The sequence below is a fragment of the Acomys minous genome (assembly GCF_964271855.1).
Source record: "Acomys minous genome assembly, chromosome: 5".
NCBI classification, from domain to species: domain Eukaryota; kingdom Metazoa; phylum Chordata; class Mammalia; order Rodentia; family Muridae; genus Acomys; species Acomys minous.
In genome coordinates, this window is record NC_140494.1 from 124,606,916 (window position 1) to 124,622,026 (window position 15,111).

At 51.1% G+C, this 15,111-nt stretch overlaps 1 protein-coding gene across 1 annotated transcript; it reads left to right on the forward strand.

Annotated features, from left to right (window-relative positions):
• The first annotated feature begins 369 nt into the window (after window positions 1-369).
• Window positions 370-14,153, forward strand: UBAP1L (ubiquitin associated protein 1 like). The gene is made up of 5 exons (XM_084781653.1): window positions 370-561; window positions 3,277-3,855; window positions 6,389-6,598; window positions 11,101-11,202; window positions 12,114-14,153. The coding sequence occupies exons 1-5, from the start codon at window positions 442-444 to the stop codon at window positions 12,246-12,248; spliced, it is 1,146 nt and encodes a 381-aa protein (XP_084637779.1). The 5' UTR covers window positions 370-441; the 3' UTR covers window positions 12,249-14,153.
• Window positions 14,154-15,111: the final 958 nt, after the last annotated feature.

Below are 15,111 nucleotides of genomic sequence, written 5' to 3' on the forward strand. Positions count from 1 at the left end.
GTGTCATTTGTCTCTGTGTGTGTACATGTACACGCATATACACGAAAGCAGGTGTGTGGACATCAGAGGACACCTGGCTGGAGAATGGCACTGGTTTGAACTACCAAACCAGGAAAATAATAGGAAAAAAACTCACAGTATAAGTAAGTTTATAGTTTTGTATTGGGTCCTGTTCATTGCTGTCTTTGGACGCATGCAGCCTGTGGGCGTGGCTTGGGCATGCCTGATAACACGTGGCTTCGACATAAAATAGTCATTGTGGATGCTCTGGGGTTTACTCATTTATTCCCTGTATGTATAGCACTGGCCAAGCTATCTTTTCCTTCCAGCTGTTGGGGGCCACCACACAGGAGATCCCAGTTCTGAGGACTCCACACCTTCTCCCTGCCATCAGGCTCCTTGCTCAGCCCTTCTGAGACAGCTCCACCGTCCTCTGGCAGAATGAATGCCCTCGATGATGTCCCCTTCAAGGTGCCCAAGGGTTTTGTGATGGACACAGAGCCCGACCCTGCACCCGAGCTCAGTGTCCTGGCCTGTAGAGAGCTTCTGCTTGGTTCCATGGTGAGTGACTCTGACTATCTAGCATTGTCCTTGGATCTGACATCGAGCCCCTAGGGCCTGTCGCATGATTGTAAAGGGAAGCTGGGTTTGCTTTCAGATAGTCTAGGGAGTCTGAAAACAAGCCAATAAGTTCTATGGGGAAGGCTCCATGTCTGGGTGATGAGGTTGCTTTTTTTCCCCTAGGTCAGCTGAGGGCTGGCCTGTGTGTGCTGCTCGTCACTGCCAACATGCTTAAGTTTATCCCCTCTTCCCCATCAGCTGTTAGAATTCCTCTTCGTGATAAGACTCAATGTCTAGAATCTTCTGTTAAAAAATACAAGCTGCGCCAGGCTTGCTGGCGCATGCCTTTAATCCCAGCACTCGGGAGGCAGAAGCAGGCAGATTACTGTGAGTTCAAGGATAGCCTGGTCTACAGAGTGAGTCCAGGACAGCCAAGGCTACACAGAGAAACCCTGTCTCAAAAAACCAGCCAGCCAATCAACCAACCACACAAACAAAAAACCCAAAACAAAAGAAGAAAAAGAAAGCAGACTAGAGCCCATATAATAATCTAACCTGAGAATTGGCAAACAAGGAAACACCTTTACCTTTAAAGTTAAGAGCAAAAATACACAACTCTGGTAAAAATATAAATATTTTAGCCCAGTGGCCAAACACTTGCATGGAGTGTGCAAGGCTCTGGTTTTCACCCCCACGACAGCACAAAGAAACAGATCTGAAAGGCAGTTTCAGAGCCCCATGGCTAACTGAATAAGGAATACAGGGAAAGGAAGGTTCGGTGGTGGGAAGCCAGGAGAAGAGGAGGTGGGCGAGCAGAAAGACACACACACTTTAGACTCACAGCATGGAATGGACTCTCTCTCTCTCTCTCTCTCTCTCTCTCTCTCTCTCTCTCTCTCTCTCTTGTTTTTCAAGACAGGGTTTCTTTGTGTAGCCTTGGCTGTCCTGGTCCTGGACTCGATTTGTAGACCAGGCTGGCCTTGAACTCACAGAGATCCACCTGCCTCTGCCTCCCGAGTGTTGGGATCAAATGCATGTGCCACAACCACCCGGCTTCTTTTGTTTTAAGATTTGTTTGTTATTTATACAGTATGCTGCCCACATGCCAGAAGAGGGCACCAGATCTCATTATAGATGGTTATGAGCCACCATGTGGTTTCTGGGAATTGAACTCAGAACCTTTGGAAGAACAGCCAGTGCTCTTAACCTCTGAGCCATCTCTCCAGCCCCCATGTTTTGTTTTGGGTTTTGCTTTTGCTTTTTTTGAGACAGGATTTCCCTGTGTAGCCTTGGCTGTCCTGGACTCACTTTATAGACCTGGTTGGCCTCAAACTCACGGAGATCTGCCTACCTCTGCTTCCCCAAATGTTGAGCCTACAGGCATACACCACCGTGCTCAGCTTCTTTTTTGTTTTTCATAGTGAGGATTTCACTGTGATGTAGCCTGGGCTGGCATAGGTCTCCAGGCTGGCCTGGAAATCATAGATAACTGCCTGCCTCTGCTTCCCAGATGCTAAGATGATCACACCTCACTCTGTTCTGCCCTTAAGTGACCTGACATGGGGTGGAGGGCACTCTGTAGTCAGTCAGAGACATGGCTTAGCCACCAGCGATAATCTGCCCTCAACAAATGACGTAGCTGAGTTTCTAATCTGGAAACAGGAAGGACACCCGAACCCACCAAGCAGAGCTCAATGCAGACTAGATTGATACATTCCCTGGGCCCTGAAATAATCTTGCATATCAGCACAGGGAGTGTGGACAGGTATCAGCACAGGGAGTGGGGACAGGTATCAGCACAGGGAGTGGGGACAGGTATTATCCCTGTCTGAGGAGGTTTATATGATGGACCTACGTCTCAGGCTGACAGCGGTGTTGGGCCCATGTGAAAACTGCTTTGTTGCAAACACGTTAATTCTGAGACAGGGTTCCATGTAGCTCAGGATTGTCTTACATTCACTAAGTGGCCCAGAAGGACCTTGAACTCCCTATATGCCTGCCTCTCCTTCTCAGGACTGAGCTCACAAGTGTGCACAGCCATGCACATGGCCAGTTTGTGTGGTGCTAGGGTTGGAGCCTGGAGCTTTATGTGAGCCGGGCAAGCACTCTGCAGGCTGAACTGAACCCCAGAGCACGAGGACTGTGTCTACTAAAGTGCTTTGAGGTAGTTATTGCTCAGTGACATACTGAATGGCAAAGAGTTATGTTTTATTTTATTTGTGTGTATAGTGTGTGTGGTGTGTGTGTGTAATTTTACTTTATGTGCCTTGGTGTTCTGCCTGCATGGTATGTTTGCATGAGGGTGTTGGATACCCTGGAGCTGGAGTTACAGACAATTGTAAGCTGCCATGTGGGTGCTGGGAATTGAACCCAGGTTCTCTGGAAGAGCAGCCAGTGCTCTTAACCACTGAGCCATCTCTTCATCCCTGCGGGAAGGGGCTTTAAATATTGTTTTACCATGGTTACTCTATTAACCCATCACTAGGTTTGTCTTTGATGCCAGGGTTTGCCACTGAAATATCACGATCCATAGGCCGCAGAAGCATCTGTAAGGGAGGACGGGAGTGGGCTGGGAGGATACCCAGAGCGGAGAGCCAGGAACTTTGCCCAACTGGAAAATTTGACTGAATAGGGTCCCCAAGCAGCACTGAGGGCTGTGGCCCCACGGGCTGTGGCTTGCCGTTGCTGAGCCTCACGTTGTCCTTATCTTTGCAGTATGACTTTAGCCTGGAAAGGAAGGCTCTCTTCTGGGTGGAAGCCGCCACCCAAGGACCTTCCCCCCACCAAAGCAATGACGTGGGGGTTGCATCTGCCCCTCCAGCCTGGTTCTTACTGGCCAGTCCAAAATATAGTCTGGTACCTGCACCTGCTGAAGTCAGAGACCCAGAGGCTGGACTACAAGAACCTCCGGAGGAGGAGGAGGAGGAGGAAGAAGAAGAAATAGGAGAGAAAGGGGCCGAGGAAGATGCCTCCTCTGCCAGTGAGGAGGAGCTGGACTCCAGCAGCCCTCAGCCAGGCTCCCCTGCAAGCGGCCACCGCTGCTCTCTCGACGTACTGCGAAACATGAGATCTGAGCTGGCTGGTGCTGGGAGGCGGCTCTCAGAGAGCAGACTAGCCAAGTGTCCCCGAGCCCTCCTGCACCGCTTCCGTGGCCACCGCACGCTGAGCCTGAGCGGCAGCCCTGCACCAGCCCCTGGCCCGGCACCGCAGCCCCACAACGTCCCCGAGCTGCCCCCACGACCCTCTACCGCCGGCGCCATGCCTCCGCTGCGGAGCCACAAGCCCACGGTCGCTGTAAGAACTCTCTCCTTCAAGACCACAGGCCCCAAGCCGAGGTCTCCAGGTTGAAGGTTCTCAGCCTAGGCTCCTTCCTGTCTGCCCTGCTCTCTACTCATTCCCTCCCACCCGGCCCTGTGGTCCTGCCCTTCCAGCAGCCTGGCAGTTGTGCCACAATGATTAGCAATCACAGTTTCTAGTGCCATCTTCTCTGGCAGTGGAATATAGTTCTTTTAGGGATAGGTTGCGATAACACTCATTTCTGTATCCTGGGCACCTCCCAATAGACCCTACCGACAGGGGGAGCTCAGCGAATGCCTGTTACAGACTCGGATCCGGGGTTTCTCGCCTAGAAGGCTGGAGAAGCTGATGGCTCAATCAAGAACTATTCAGTTGTTTCCCACCAGACACCCACAGGACAAAGAGAGTTAGTCAAGAGGATGTAGGGAGAAGCCCAGACTTGGTTGTGGGATCAGCTTTTGACTGGCAGGGCTGACGCAGCTGGGAAGACCAGGGCAGAGAGAGTGCACAGAAAGTTCCCAGTCAGCAATGAGCCTAGCGTCCAGAGAAACTTAAGTGGCGGGCAGCCCAGGTGTACCCAATTTTGTATTTATAGCTTTTTTTCTTTTAAGAAACCGCCCCCCCCTTCCCCCAATGAGTAAGTTTCAGAGTCTGAAAGCCCTGGATCCAGGGAAGGCTGAGGTAGATCCAGACTGGTCTCAGAATATGGTGCTGGGCACAGCCTTGTTTCTCACAGTTAGACACTGAAGTGCTACAGAATAAGACCAAGGAGAAATGAAACCCAAAAGACAAGAGTCTGGCAGTCTGGCTGAATTGCTGGACCACTCTGCGCCAGCCCCTCATAAGGTGGCCAGCGTGACAGGGAGGGCTCTGGGAGCTGAGCTGATTGCAGATGTTGATGCTAGACTGGCCCTTCCCTGGTCAAGATCAATTTAATTAGCAGAAGATGGTGACACAGGCTGGTAATCTCAGCCACCCAGGAGGCTGCTGTGGGAGGGTTGCCAGTGGGAAGCCAGCCTTGGCTACATAGCAACTTTAAGGCTACTCTGTGCTACCTAGTTACCAAACAAGACATTGCCTAAATAAATCAACTTGAGCAACAGCCCTTGCCGGAGGGTGCTGGGGCAAGAGGATGAGGCATAAGGAAAACCAGGCAGACAGTACTATCTAAGAGTCTTTTTCAAAGACAAAAGTAATACCTCTGCTCAAATCTGGATGTTCCCCAGCTTAAAGTAAAAGGAGGGGTCATAGCAGAGCACCCCCTGAGAGGTGGTAGCAGGGAACTTGTATGTCTTATACATGCACTATGGCCCTAAGGGCAAGGCACATCTGGATTTCCCTCCTGGGTGGAGAAGAGGTTTGATGGTGTGCCACCAATGCCCTGCTAGCTTGATTCCCAGATGAGGAGTCCTTCTCTGTGACTCTAGCCCAACACAGGAATGTCCTCAAGGTATCGTCTGAAATTCAGCATTTGCTTAAGTGTGGACATGAGTTCTGTCCTGCTGGGACCTAGCTTAGCCAAGCTGCAGCAGAGTGTGGTGGGAAGACCGTCCCTCTGACTAAGTTGTGGGTCTGGTAGCCTCAAGGCAGGGCTCATTTCAAACATGTACTGTGCATTGGTTCACTGACTTCTCTGAACCTGGCATGAAATAATGGGATGATCCTCTGTCTGTCTGTCTGTCTATCTCTCTCTCTCTCTCTCTCTCTCTCTCTCTCTCTCTCTCTCTCTCTCTCTCTCTCTCTCTCTGAGACAGAATCTCATGTAGGCCAGGTTGACCTCAAACTTGCTATGTAATGGAAGCTGAGGACAGTTTTGAATTTTTTATCCCCTTTCACCTGGGATTACATGCATACACCACCGCCAAGCTCTGTGCGTGACATGCTAAGGACTGAACCCAGGGCCTCATGCATTTGAGACAAGCATGCTACCGTGTCTGTCTGTCCTTTGTTCTTTCTTACTGACCTGACCTCTCACTATGCTGCCCAGGCTCACCTAGAATTCCTGGAGTCAAGCAATCCTCCTGCCTCAGCTCTCAAGTGGCTGTGATTACAGGCATGTATACCTGGGCTACCTATCACATTTCACCTGCAGTGTTGCAAGCGCTAAGTGAAACGTTAGCTTCCGCCGACAGCCTCCGCATGCCAGGCCCTTTGCTAATTAAGCAGTTTGCTCATGCTCTGATTTATGCCTCTTCGCAGCCTGATGTAGTGTTCTAAGATGGCCTCTGTTGACACCTGGGCAAAGTGAGTAGAAAATGAGGAGCTGGGGCCTGCAGGACCCAAAGCTCTCCACAGCGTGTAGAAAGTGGGACACAAAGCCACCTCTTAAGATTTCCAGCCCACCCAGCACTCGGGAGGCAGAGGCAGGCGGGTCGCTGTGAGTTCGAGGCCAGCCTAGTCTATAACGTGAGTCCAGGACAGCTAAGACTAACACAGAGAGACCCTGTCTCCAAAAACAAAACAAAAAACAAACAAACAAACAAACAAGATGTCCAGCCCAGCTGACGGTGACTTCCTGTCCTTATTTCAGTCCCTCAGCCCATACACCTGCTTGCCGCCTCTTAGGGAGACACCCCAGCCCCTCGTCTCCTGTAGATTGTATCCTGATCCAGCAAATGACCTCCTGTCTGCCCTGACCAAAGAGGAGCAGGACCTCATCGGGCCAGTGGTCGCCTTGGGCTATCCCTTGAGAAGGGCCATCGTGGCTCTGCAGAAGACAGGACGGCAGAGCCTGAGCCAGGTGAGTGGGCCCAGTGCTGAGGGGCTGCGCACTGGAGCCAGGTGAGGTCAAATGGCCTTTTACCTTTAACTTGACAAAGGTCTTGCTCCCTCTCTCTCCCCATCTCCTGTCTCTCTCGCAGTGCGGGGATCAACACAGGGCCGTGCACATAGCAGGCAAGCTCTCTACCACTGGTCTAGAGGCCCAGCCCTTGCTCCCATCTCTTTAGAGGCAGAACCTCAACCTGGCACAAACTACCAAGTTAGGATTGAGTTTCTAGCCCTTCTGCTATCTGCTCACAGGGGATCTCCATATTCAAACTCCTGTCCTACTCCATGCCCCAAATATTAGAGGCTGGAGCTTTCGGCAGCCAAGAACCTCTCTAGAACTGTCCAATAGGACAATCTCTACTGAGACATATGTGTATGTGTGTATTTGCTTATGTGTGCTGGTGTGTGTGTGTGTGTGTGTGAAGGCCATAGGTCAGCCTCAGGTCTTCCTCAGATGCTATCACATCTTTTTAGACAGTCTCTTTTCTTCATGATATTAGCTGATTCGGCTACAATGGCTGCCTCAGTCCAGTGATTTGATACTCGCCAACTAAACCACATTTCTTCAGAAAATTAGCCTAGTTGGTTCCAAAAGTATAAGAGCAAACACCTCAAGGTCACCTGGGCCAAGCCCTCAGATTGTGTATAGTCACAGCCACCTCCTTCTATTTGTCAAAGAATGCCATAGACCAGTCCAAGTTTAAAGGGAGGATGCAGGCTGGGTGGCACACACCCTTAATCCCAGCACTCGGGAGGCAGAGGCAAGCAAATCACTGTGAGTCTGAGGCCAGCCTGGTCTACAAAGTGAGTCCAGGACAGCCAAGGCTAACACAGAGAGACTGTGTCTCGAAAAAACCAAAATAAATAAATAAATAAATAATAAAGGTGAGACTCTACTCCTGATTGGGGGGTGGGGACAGCTACAAAGAAATCCTACTCATTGTCAGCCTACCTCAAAGAGGTTCCAGTGTTCAGAAAGGTTTCACTGGGGCTCCTCACCCTGAGGTGGGCTTCAAGGGTGGAAGAGCTCTGACTCTGAGATAAGGGCTACCGTCACAGGCACGGTACATCTGGAAGGTGCTCCCCCAGTCTAGCTGTGGGAGGTATGAGAGCCAGGTTCATGAGACTTAGGATAAGAAAGGAAGTTGGGGGCCAAATGGTGGTACCTTGAAGCCTAGATCAAAACTTTGATTAAAAAGACCCAGTAGGCAAAAAGGAAGGTATGGAAGGACCTTGATCAGGCATGGGAGGTGACACTGAATGTCACTGCTGGCACCCACACCCTCTCCCAGTGTGCCATCCCTGCTTAGCACTACTGCCTAAGCATCAGGGTTCTTCGTGATTAGAAATCTGTCTCCTTGGCAGTCAGTACTTCCTCGGCTCCTTTGGGTTCGGATGACTCCCTTCTGAAAGACATTTTAGTAAGTCCCCTTTGGCCTAGATAAGTGCAGATGACCCACAAGAGAGGACATTGGGTTATAGAGACAGGACACTTATAGGAATATGGGGAAAAGCTTTGGGCATTACTCTTCCCTCCCTCTTTCCCTTCCTCTTTCCCTCCCTCCCTCCCTCCCTTCCTCCCTCCCTCCCTCCTTCCCTCTCATCCTCCCTCCCTTCCTCCCTTCCCAGCAGGACAGGCGTGAGTGGCACAGGAGTCAATTCAAGGGCCAATTGCAGATCTGCTAAGGGACACTAGACATCCGAGGCTCCCTTTGAGGCTTTCTTTTGAGGAATACGTTTGGAATCAGTGATTTCTAGGGATTTATCTTGGGGTCTGAAGGTGATATCCTTATCTACCCTGAGCCTGAGGCAAGCCTGCTTGCTTCTACAGTCTCATAGGCCCAAGAGCTGACCAAGCAGGAGAATCTCCAAGTGTAGATCCCCAGGCCTGGTCCCCAAGGCCCCTCAGTGGATCTGGGTCCTGAGGACTTCTGATCCGCAGGCGACCCCAAGGCTTCTAGGTTTGTTGTTGTTTTGTTTTGCTTGTTGTTTGTTTTTGGAGACAGGGTTTCTCTGTGTAGCCCTGGCTATCCTGGACTCACTTTGTAGACCAGGCTGGTCTTGAACTCACTATTTTAAAGTTAAATTCACCCAGAGAGCTGGGCAAGCAGTTGTGGCACACGCCTTTAATCCCAGCATTCAGGAGGCAGAGGCAGATGGATTTCTGAGTTCGAGGCCAACCTGGTGTACAGAGTAAGTTTCAGGACAGCCAGTGCTACACAGAGAAACCCTGTCTCAAAAACAAAACAAAACAAAAACAAGAAACAACAACAACAGAAATCACCTGGAGGGCATAGGATTGTCCCAAAGTCAAGGCTCTGTCCCAAACCACTTATTTATGTGAGACCTTCTGCTGACGAGACCCTGTCAGCAATTGTAAAGGTCTTGGAATGGCTGCTAGAAGGTTGAGAACACTGCTGTAAGGGAATGTCCTCACCACTTGCCCCTGTCCTTCCTCCCTCTCTCTCTGGAGGTGACAGTTTCTCTGTCCCTGTCCACTGTCATGCCAGCTGAGATCTCCTCCTGCCCTTCCTGCAGCCCACTACAGCTGGTCAGAGTGACCGAGGGGCCCTGAGAGGTCGAGTGATAGGGAGCCTCGTCCTGGGTCCTCCATCTCCTCAGCTGTGGAAGGGGTTTGGGGTGAATGACTTTCAAAACGTGCTCTGACCCAGGGCGAGGTGGCCTGGTGGCCCCGGTCTCAGGAGCGCTGGATTCTGTGCTCCTGCAGCCGTAGGCCTCCAGCTCCAGGAAGCTTGCTGTGCTGGGACAAACAGAGCTCCAAACAAGAGTTTGCAAACCACAGGGCTGGATGTCTGTGCTCTAGCCGGCTCTAAAGGTCAGCAGAAACCTGACCTGCTCTTTCCCAGCTACTCACATGGCTCTCATGGCCTAGAGCCTTCGTCTGGTCCTGGGCCCTGGGAATCCTGCTTTGGTCTGCCCAGCACTGGCATGGTCTCTCACGACTGGTTTATCTCCTCCACTAAGCTGTGAGTTCCTTGAAGGTAGTTCTTAATTTGTTTAATGAACATGTGTTTACTGTGCTCCTATGCCTCCCCTGCTAGTGTCAGGGATGCGGTGGTGATGGACTAACCTCCCACTTTGTGCCGAAAGTGAGTGGCCACAAATATAAAGTGAAGCAGTGGGCACCGCACCAGGTGGGTGGTGCCAAAGAGCCCCAAGCGTAGCCCAGTAAAGACAGAGTCTGCAGAGAGGCTTTCTGGGAGGAGAAAGAGGCTGGCCTTGGGTGGGGAGGTGGACAGAGGCCTCAAGCAAAGGAGGAAGCTGAGGCTGTGAGCAAGGCGGGGTATGATAGAGGGCAGCACATTTGTTTTAGAGACAAGGTTTCATGTGGCTGGGCTGGCCTCAACCCCACTATGTAGCTGAGGGTGATCTTTGACGTGTGTGTGTGTATAGTGTAGTATTTGTGCATGTGTGTGTGCAGGTGCAGACACTCATGAGTGCATGAGAGAGCAGAGAAAATATCCTGGTCCATCACTCTCTGAGACAAGATCTCTCACTGAACCTAGAGCTAGGCTGGCAGCCAACAAGCCCCGGGCATTCTGCTTCTGCTCCCACAGTGCTGAGGCTTCAGGCTGGCATGCGGCATGCCCTGGTTTGTATGCGGGTGCTGGGCACTTGAACTCAGGCCCTCACACTTATGATGCAAGTGCTTTTCCCTCAGCTTTGAACTTCTGCTTCTCCTGCTTCCACCTCCCTGGTGCAGCATCGTGTCCAGCTACAAGGTGCTGGGGACTGAGCCTCACGCTCACTAGGCGAGCACCCTTCTGGCTTAGCTACCTTGAGGCAGCATGTATTTTGTTTGTTTGGGGGTTTGTTGTTGTTGTTGTTTGGTTTTTAGTCAGGTCTTACTATGTCACCTGCTCGCCTCCAGCTCACTGTGTAGCCCAGCCAGCCTTGGTCTAATGATCCTTTGGTGATGAGAGAAGAAGCCCCTGATGGTGTCATCAGGGGTGATGAGAACAGGTGGTCAGCACCAGGAGCGCTTCCTCTGCTGCATCCCTCCCCCAGTTCTGGTGCAGACTGTTGCCTGGTGGGAACTCAAGTCATCCTAGGTGACAAGTGTGTCTGGGGATGAGGAAGGGTGCATAGAGATGGGTGAGGAGGTTCCGTTTGCATTTGGGTGCTCCTCTGGACAAGGATGGACAGGTTGGTGGCAGCCCATGTAGCGGCTGTGGTGGGGCTGACCTACTTGCTTAAAGCCTGTCCTGTACCCCACTTAGGCTTTATGAACATATAAACAGTCCCTTCCCTTGGATTCTACCCCTCAACTTGGGACATTTGTTGAGGACCTGTTGTCACTTGTCTGCTGGTTTTTAAAAGAAGCTTGTTCCAGTTCCGTTGGCTCCCTGTTACCTATAATGGGTTGTCTAGTCTGCACGGCTTGGGGTGACACCCCAGCACGTCCCTGACACTCTTCTGACTGATTTTTCCCCTCTGCCCTCTTTGGCCCAGTTTCTCAGCTACCTCAGTGCCTGTGAGAGGCTGCTGCGGCAGGGCTACGATGAGGCCCTGGTGGACGAGGCCATGGAGATGTTCCAGTTCTCCGAGCACCAGGTCAGCCTCCTGCTTGGGAGCCAGGGGGTGGGAGCACGGGGGTGGGAGCACGGGGTGCAGGGGTGCAATAGCCCCAGAGCAGTGTGTGGACTGCTCAGGAGAGAACTGGCTCACTCACACTAGGGAGAAAGGACTGCCCTGGAAGGGGAGCACAGCAGAAGGTGAAAGACAGAGAGCAAAAAGGTGGAGAGGGAACTGCAGGGGCTTCCCGCGGCTAACTGAACCAACACAACCCACATTACTGGATGCTGCTAGTTATGAGACTCCCATCCAGGAACAATCTGAAGATGTGTCCCTCACAGCATACCGGGAGCCTCAGGCCTTACAGAACGTCACAAGTGCCCTCATAGCTCCTGCCACAGTAGTGGGGCAGCAGTTCACAGACCTGAGAGTTGTGTGTGAAGGACTGGGTGCCAAAGTGGAGAGGAAACCTCAGGGGCGGTCTTCAGCAGAGGCTGAGCTGGCTGAAACCCAGCATTGTCAGCACCCCTGGCTGGGGTTGTGCATCCTCCTGGAGCTGCTGTGCATCCTCCTGGAGCTGCTGTGATATGGCAGCACCCCTGGCTGGGGTTGTGCATCCTCCTGGAGCTGCTGTGATATGGCAGCACCCCAGGCTGGGGCTGTGCATCCTCCTGGAGCTGCTGTACATCCTCCTGAAGCTGCTGTGTAGCTCCTCATCCTGCCCTAATACCAATCACAGGGAGTCCAGAGTGAGCCAGATAATGGAACCTTCTTTCCTCACATCCCCAGAGGAAGAGGAAGATGACAGGCACTGCCCAGGGTCAGGCTTCCCTGGTGAAGGGACCACAGTTGTCCCATCTGGTTTTATGTACAGTGGGCACCAGGGAGGGGGATACCCAGGACTGAGGCAGCTTTGCAGTAATGGAGTACCCTGTCTGCCTCCTCTTCAGGCAGGGGAGTTCCTGCGTCTCTGGCAGCAGTTCAGTGACATGGGCTTCCAGCAAGACCGGATCAAAGAGGTGCTGTTGGTCCATGGTAACCGGCGTGAACAAGCCCTGGAGGAGCTGGTAGCCTGTGCCCAGTGACAAGCCAGGACACTCTGTGATACATGGCTGACCAGCAAAGTACCAGACCTGCCACCCAGCCTAAGTGTATTATTAAAACCTAAGGCTGAGTAGTGGTGTCAGCAGTGCACGCCTTTAGTCCCAGCACTAGGGAGGCAGAGGCAGGCGGATATCTGAGTTCGAGGCCAGTCTGGTCTACACAGTGAGTTCCAGCACAGCCAGGGCTACACAGAGAAACATTGTCTTGAAAAACCAAAAATAGATGGGTGTCGTGGTGCACGCCTTTAATCCCAGCACTAGGGAGGCAGAGGCAGGTGGATCACTGTGAGTTCGAGGCCAGCCTGATCTACAAAGCAAGTCTAGCACAGCCAGGGCTACGTAGAGAAACCTTGTCTTGAAAAGAAAAGAAAAGAGAAGAAAAGAAAAGGAAAACCAAAAATAATAATCATAATAAAAATAAATAAAACCTATTAAGACTAAAGCCAGGTGTGTTGGTGCATGCCTTCAATCCCAGCAGTCAGGAGGCAGAGACAGGCAGATTCTTGAGTTTGAGGCCAACCTGGTCTACAGAATTTCAAGACAGACCTAGGCTACACAGAGAAATCTTGTCTCGAAAAACAACAGCAAAACTAATAACCGTAGCAAAGCACCACATTCTCAGCCAGACATTGTGGCGCATGCCTTTAATCCCAGTACTCGGGAGGCAGAGGCAGGCGGATCACTGTGAGTTCGAGGCCAGCCTTGTTTACAAAGTGAGTCCAGGACAGCCAAGGCTACACAGAGAAACCCTGTCTCGAAAAACCAAAACCAAAACAAACCAAAATACCAAATCTCACCAGGTCTACATTTTCCAGACCATGAGAATTTTAGGGAGTCCCTAGGCTCAGCCCCTTATATTCTGATTCAGAAAGCACAGGTGGGGAGCCTCCAGGAATTTGGGGTTTGCTTGGTTGGTTGGAATTGTATTGTTTTGTTTTTACATGAGGTCTCTATGTTGCCTGGTTGGTCTTCACCTTGGGGGCTAGAATGGCCTCCTGTGACCTCAGTCTCCCAGGTAGCTGTCTGACCTTGTCTGTTTTCTGTTGGAGACTCTCTGAAATGTCTTTGCAATATAGCAGGCCCATGACTCACGTGCGTGGCCCCCTAGACCAGCCAGTCTGTGCCCTTTCTGCTCTGATGATCTGGGTTTGAAACCAGCCTGTTGCCTTTGGGGAGTTGGGAAGGTCAGGACAACAGTTGTCTCTAGCCACCACAAGCCTGCATTTAAGCAGCCTTCAGGGACTGAGAGGAACCAGTGGCTGGAGTGGCCTATGACTCAGGCAAGCAGAGGTCAGAGGCCAAGGGGCTAGTGCCCCTGCCTCTGCCAGCAGCCCATCCCAAGTTCTCTGATAATTACCAGGATTCAGACATTTTATTCTCTGCTCTGTAAATGAAGCTGGAGCTAGGGCCTGTGTAAAACCCAAGGAAAGTAGCATGTCTTTCAGTGCTTCGCTCCCTTGTTCAGCTGTGTACTAGGGACTTGTGGGGCCTGAAATACCATGTTTGGGACTGTTACCCAGGTCTCCTGAGGCCCACTAAGTTTCGGAGCCAGCCAGCTTGGAATCACATTGAAAATATTCCCTGGCTTTCTAACCTGCTTTGAATAGGTTGGAAGCGATACACAGAGAAGTGTTTGGGAACCTCAGCTAGAGAGCGTGAAGCTGGTCATGAGTCTGTTGCCAAAAATCAAACTGACTAGGAAAAGACTGTAAAATTAAGGTCTGAATGCTGAGATGCCACGACGGACCCAAGGCTCTTTTTGTTTCAGTTAAGTTAATCTGGCTCAGAACACCACTTTTATTAAGTCCTTTGAAGTGAGAAGTGCCAGCTGGCAAGCCGCTCAGCACGCACCTCCTCATTTCTTGCCACAGACCCTTCTGTTTTCATGCCCGGGAGACTATTGCTTGATTACAAATAAAACAACAATAGAAAAATTGTTAGTTTACAATATTTTTTTAGCTTTTTGAAATTTAATTCATTTATATAGTGACTTCATAAGCTCAATTAGGGTTGTTTATGGGAGCATGGGCAATTTGCCAGAAGCTACACTACTGAAGAAAATGTCTCTCCTTACCCCCGCCCTCCCCCGGCCCCCCACCATCATTAACCGCTATAGGATCTATAGTATCGCTCCTCAGGGAGGGATGGGGCCTCATAAGACATGCCCCCTTAAGTAATTTTTTAAAAAGGAAATGGAAAAATAAGGTTTCAGGCATAGACTCTGAAATCAGATGGGGCTACAAGTTCAGCCTTATTGCTGACTAGCTGTGTGCTCTTTTGAAAATTGCTTATCTTGCTGGGCGTGGTGGCACACACCTTTAATCCCAGCAGAGGCAGAGGTAGATGGATCTCCGTGAGTTCGAGGCCGTCCTGTTCTACAAAGAGAGTCCAGACCAACCAAGGCTACACAGGGAAACCTTGTCTCAAAACAAACAAACAAACAAACAAAAAACCAAAAGAAAGAAAAGAAAACTGTTTATGTTCTCTGTGTCTCAGTTTCTCATTCATAAAATACATACTGAAACTTGTCAGCGATGCTGGTGGAGCGGGATAGCGCATGCACGCTTCCGGCACTGCGGCTGCCAGGCCGGACATGCGCATTTTCTCCCTTCCCTTGGTCTACAGCCACCGCCCTTCTCTGTTCATTTCTGCCTGTCACTTAACACACACCAGCGGTAACAGTTTGCCTAAGCGCTCGCTAAGGGTTCAGGTGTTAAAGACTTAGCCTGCAGCTGATGGTGCTGGCGGGGACTGGTAGGAAGTGACGAAGTTACACCATATCCTTGGAGAGGACCATGGCCCTTCCTCTCTTCTCTGCTTCCTCGTTGCCATTACGTGAGCAGCT

What these genes read in the sequence shown, in the direction of transcription:
- UBAP1L (XM_084781653.1), top strand. Translation starts at nt 442, where the DNA reads ATGAATGCCCTCGATGATGTCCCCTTCAAGGTGCCCAAGGGTTTTGTG. An exon ending in GCCACAAGCCCACGGTCGCT is followed by an intron (nt 3,856 to 6,388) that starts GTAAGAACTCTC and finishes TCCTTATTTCAG; the next exon opens with TCCCTCAGCCCATACACCTG. An exon ending in TCCAGTTCTCCGAGCACCAG is followed by an intron (nt 11,203 to 12,113) that starts GTCAGCCTCCTG and finishes CCTCCTCTTCAG; the next exon opens with GCAGGGGAGTTCCTGCGTCT.